Below are 5,508 nucleotides of genomic sequence, written 5' to 3'. Positions count from 1 at the left end.
ACCCTTAAAACTGATATTAATCTAGTGATATATATGAGCTTTTTTGTAGTAGTGAAAGTTTGATATTTCTTTTAGTTATTTTAAACCTTAAACTTTAATACATTTCTAATTTTCTATATAAAAAAATAATTAAGTATCCTAAAGGGCTTAAAACCTAATATCCTAAAAAATATAGAGTATATAAGGTTTAATGTATAGATTATAGAGTATAAAAAGTATTAGGGTATATAGAATATATAGAGTATTAGGGTTTAGATTTTAGTATATAATTAAATTATACAGTAGAAAGACTATACTAATTTTATTTTTTCATTATACTAATTTTATTTAACAGTATTTGTTCAAGCGTGCATTATATTCACTTTATATCACATAAAACTTACTATATAATTTAATTTTTTCTATTTTTTTTATTAATTTAATAGATAATATGTTAAATAAACATATGGTAAAGTTTCATTCAAAATTTTCGTATTTTGATAACAATTTTCGTCATTTCCATCTAATTTTTGTCGAAATTTAAAAACCTTCGAAATTTCCGTCGAAATTTTCATCGAAATTTTATCGAAACCCAAAATTTTATTCTTTGAATAAGAAATACAATTATAAGTTGAAAATGTTTTTAAAAATTGATTTTTGAAAACAATTGTTTCAAGTATTTTTTGTTGTCTGAAATTTTGTTGCCAGTTTAAAACTAAAAACAGAATAAAAAACGTTAACAAGCGCGCCTCCCCACGAAGACTCTCTCGCTCTGTGTGGAGTGTGGATATATATGGTTCGTTCAGAAACACCAAGAGAGGCTTTGAGGCTTTGAGGCTGTGAGAGCGAGCCAGTGACAATTGACAAAGGCTCTCAGATCCATTGCACATTTCTATTTTTTATTTCATTATCATTATTTAATTTGACGAAGGCTATCACATTCAAATTTCTAACTGTAAGCTCCCTCTCTCTCTCTCTCTCTGCGTTCCTCTTCTCTCTTTTGATTCTTGTGTGGTACTGCTTCATTTGCATCACAGATTTACTAGAGCTTCTATCTAGCATTGCCACTGATATTGGTATTTTGTAGCTAATTCTTGAATGGGTTTCCTTTTGTTAAGCACATGAGAATCTTTTCTGGGATTTTCACATTTGGGTTCATGCCAAATTGCTCTAAATCCTCCTTCTCCATCTGGGTTCATGTAAATTCAAACAAAAGCTTAATCACATCTGCCTAAGCGATGAAATTTCTAATTTCCCATTTGGTCTTTTTCCTAATTTTCTTGTTATCTTCATTTCGTTTCAGCTATAAGTCTCACAAACATCATTCTCAATAAATAAATATATATATATATTTTTTTTTTCTTATCAGATTTTCCATTTCCAATATTAACCTGTGTTGAATATCCTATTTGTTTTATTGGGTCCCTAAGAATGACAATTCTAATCTTAGTATTTCTGGGTTTCTTTTTTATCTCCCATTTCATCTCAGAAACTTTAAACAAACACATTTCATTTGTAGATTTGTAAGACGAGGGGAATTAGTGGATGCTCAGCACAAATAACAAACCTCAAGAGTAGTCTTACATAGCTTAGATTTCCTGTAACAAACCTCAAAAGTGGTCTTAGATAGCTTAAATTTCATATAATCATAATATCTAACTAATCTTAACCAATCTTGTTTCTTTCTGAAACCTTAGTAATTGTGTAATTCTGCTAATTTTTGTCAACATTTTTAGTCTAGTTTTTAAATCTTGCTAAGTCTGCTACCTGTTCCATTGTTGTGCTCACAGAATGGACTCTCTCCCTGATGCTGTTGTTCAATACATATTGTCGTCTATGAAAAACGCTCGAGATGTGGCAGTTTGTAATTGTGTATCCAAGCGGTGGAAGGACTCAATGCCTTATATAAGGAGCCTTTTCTTCCCTAGAAACTCCTTTGATAACCATACAGGAAGGGACAGTCCTGAATCTCCTGATGACATTGTATTGAGGATGATTTCTGTGATTGAAAGATTAGAAGATCTTATTGTGTATAGCCCATTCTCAGGTGCTGGCCTTGCTTCATGGTTAACACTCATAGGTCCCTCTCTTAGGTATCTTGAGCTCCGAATGGACAATCTTGCTCAACATCAGGCCTGCCACGAGAGCCCTTCAAAATTAGATTGCTTAGCTGCTGCAAAAAATTTGGAGTCTTTAAAACTTTGGGGAGTTTTAATGACCCATTCGCCCGAGTGGGACGTCTTCCAGAAACTCTGTAACCTTGAAATTGTTGGTGCAAGGTTGGAGGATCCTGCGTTATCAACTGTGCTTCTGGCCTGTCCGAATCTGACCAATTTGTTGCTGCTCGGTTGTGAAGGAGTGAGATCAGTTTCAATTGAGTTACCTCATTTGGAGCAGTGTAAGCTTGACTTTTATGGCTTGGGAAACTGCTCATTTTCTATGGAGTGCCCAAAAATTGAAGTCCTTGAGGTGCAAGGCTGTAGTTGGATTCGGGTTCGCAAGACAAAGTATTTGCGGAATCTTTCAATTGCCAATAATGCAGGTAACAATTTGTTACAAGGTTAACTTTGATGACTTCAAATATCTACTATATTGGGTGCATTTTATTTTTTCTTGTTTTCGGCCAAAAGACCATTCCCTGATGCTGTGAATTATAATAGTGACTCATTCATCTTTGTGTTTTCTGGTATATTGGGTGCATTTTATTTTTTCTTGTTTTTGGCCAAAAGACCATTTCCTGATGCTGTGAATTATAATAGTGACTCATTCATCTTTGTGTTTTCTGGTATGGTTTTAGGGAGAGTTTACATGGTTGATTTTGAGAAACTTGTGGCTCTGGAGTTCTTATCCATTAGGGGTGTTCAGTGGTGTTGGGATGCAATAAGAAATATGCTTCATTGGGCAAGTGAAGTGAAGCACCTTTTTATGAAGGTGGAATTCACAGGGGATTTTGAGACTCTTCAACCCTTTCCGGAGGTTGACTTTGTTGATTTTTTCAATAACCATCCCAAGCTACAAAAGTTTGATATCCATGGAGCCATGTTTGCTGCTCTTTGTCAGAAGAACAGTCTGAAAAATGTGAGTAGATACGTTTTTGTAATTCTAGTATTTCAGTTCCAGGTCAATCTTCAAGGTATAATTGACTTTGTATTTCTATTTTTCTCAGGTTGATTCAGGATTTGTAATCCCGTGTCTGGAGGAAGTGGCGATCACAGTGAGATCACCACTGAATGCTGAACAGAAAATGAGCACTCTAGAGTCCTTGTTGAAGTATGGGAAGACTCTAAAGGCAATGGTAATAAAGATTCTTCAGATGAAGAGCAGTCATAGCAGTGCAGATGATTTCTTTGATGAGATTTGCAGGTTTAGATACATGAACCGCAAGATAGTTAGAATAGAATAAAGCTTACTTGGGACACTTCCTCATTTTTCCTTTTTAACTCACATCTTTCCTTTTATTCTCTGATTACAGCTTGACTGATAATTTGGTTGAAACTATGATAATTGTTTGCCGAATGAATTCAAAATTCAGATTAAATAAGTTGCCAGCTTTGGTTATGATTTTGTTGTCCCTAATCTGCTTTGCATGGTATGCACTATAGTTTCTCATAAGTTATGAACCTAACTTTCTGTGTTGGGAAGTTGAATGCAACTAATTCTGCCCTAGAAAATGCATGCATGCAATGCACAACTAAATTGTATTACACTGATAATTGTAATTGGTTTGTAAATTGATTCTTTGATGGAGGAACTCTTAGTTCCATTCAAAGGATGAATTATAAGGTAAAAATCACTGTAAGGCATCTATGCTTTTAGAGGTAGCATGGAAATTGGAAAATTCTTTCTTGCAGTTGGATAATTCTCATTTGCCCAAGTCTTAACTTAATGGGAGAGGAGTAAAGGTTGATTTTAGTTTAAAGTCCATAATTCTCATTTGCCCAAGTCTAAGGTCCAGGTCTCTTTGACCAAAAAAAAAAAAGGTCCAGGTCTCTCAGTAGCCGCCATTGAGTGATGAGATACGGCTACAAACTTTTGTCTGATTTTGAAGGCATTATCATCTCCTCAACACAAGTTCTTATAAATTCTTATAGCAGTTCATTTGTGCATTTCCTATAATGCCTTTATATTTTATGTTATGCTGTTGCATAATTTTAAAGGAAAACTACAATCTTTTCCTCATTTGTACCAATTTCTGCCAAGTGGGTGTCTTCCTGTCCTTTCTACTTTTGCAACTATCTCATTTTAGGCCAATTTTGAAAATTTTTTACCTTTATGTTGCAAATTTTATTTTGGCCAGAAAATTTTACCTTTATTCTATTGAGCTCCAGTTGTGAATTTTTCTTTTTAAGTGATAGAAATGCTTCATTTGGAGTAATCACAAAGTACAAAGTGCAAAGCTATTTGCCTCATGAACAAAGGCTTCCCTTTTTTCTTTTTTCTTTTTCCTAAAAGAAAATATATTATTATTATTATTATCAAAGTAAGAAGGTAATTCTGAAACTGCCAATTCTATGCATCAGGTTATGACTCTATCAGTCTTTTCATTAACCATATCAACTACCTCTTTTGCGTCTCCTTGATTCCTTCCAACTAAAATTCTAAAAGCCAGATTAACTGCAAACAGTCATGCACATCCAACAAATCTGCAGGTTTAATTTGCATCAGCCATCAGGCACCAACAGACCTTTATATTTTTTGGGCAAAACCTGCCATGAACTCACACCCTTTTGTCTCAAATAACATTTCAACTCCTTCCATTGCGTTCTCTTTGATGAGTAATTATTATGCATAAATACAAGTATAAACACGTAGTCCACCCATATTATAATACGTGGATTGGTTACACTATGTGTCTGTGTTATGGTTATACATAATAATTCTTTCTCTTTGAGCCACCCCTCGTTAAAATTTATTGCCTTGAGAGCCCTCCTAAAAGGGTTTCCATTTACTAGTAATCTGCAGTTGTAAAATTCCTCAACTATGACTTGCTCAAAGTATTATGCATAGTAGCCTGCTTCCCAGGCAATATCAAGCGGCCTTCTTTGCTCGTGGTTGTACAACAACGGTTCAAATTCTCCAATGTACATTACGTAGTCTTATTTGGTTTTGTAACTTTGCAACAATGTTTAACATAAGCTATTTTGGATTTTGATGCTGCAATGATGTGTTGTGATTTTCCTAAAATGTGTAGAATAAAAAAAAAATTAATGCGCAAACTCGATCTGTATAGATAAAATGTCTCTTTGCCTCTATTTGAAGATATCCTATTCCTTTAAATTCATTGTCGTATGGTACTTTGAAGCATATAGGTAGCAGATACATATTCCCTTTGCTTCCCTAGCAAATGGGCATATTTTTGTCATACAGAGATTAAGAGAAGCTTAGTGGAACACTGCTAGTCGGGATATTAGCTTTGCTCTATATACATATATATATATATATTTATAGTATTGAGCTTATGCATGTGTTTCCATGCTTCAAAATGAAGAACAATAATGAGCTTCGTTGCAATGTAAAAAAAATTAAATT

General features: G+C 34.0%; 1 protein-coding gene across 1 annotated transcript; it reads left to right on the top strand.

The window, feature by feature from the left end:
- Positions 1-739: 739 nt before the first annotated feature.
- LOC147280033 (F-box protein At1g10780-like) lies at positions 740-3,520 on the top strand. The gene is made up of 4 exons (XM_086251932.1): positions 740-934; positions 1,770-2,521; positions 2,777-3,057; positions 3,146-3,520. The coding sequence occupies exons 2-4, from the start codon at positions 1,771-1,773 to the stop codon at positions 3,380-3,382; spliced, it is 1,269 nt and encodes a 422-aa protein (XP_086108058.1). The 5' UTR covers positions 740-934; position 1,770; the 3' UTR covers positions 3,383-3,520.
- Positions 3,521-5,508: the final 1,988 nt, after the last annotated feature.

This window comes from Dryas octopetala, chromosome 7 (assembly GCF_963921425.1).
Source record: "Dryas octopetala chromosome 7, drDryOcto1.1, whole genome shotgun sequence".
NCBI lineage: Eukaryota > Viridiplantae > Streptophyta > Magnoliopsida > Rosales > Rosaceae > Dryas > Dryas octopetala.
The sequence above is the reverse complement of the archived record's forward strand: the minus strand, read 5'-3'. Positions and strand labels throughout refer to the sequence as shown.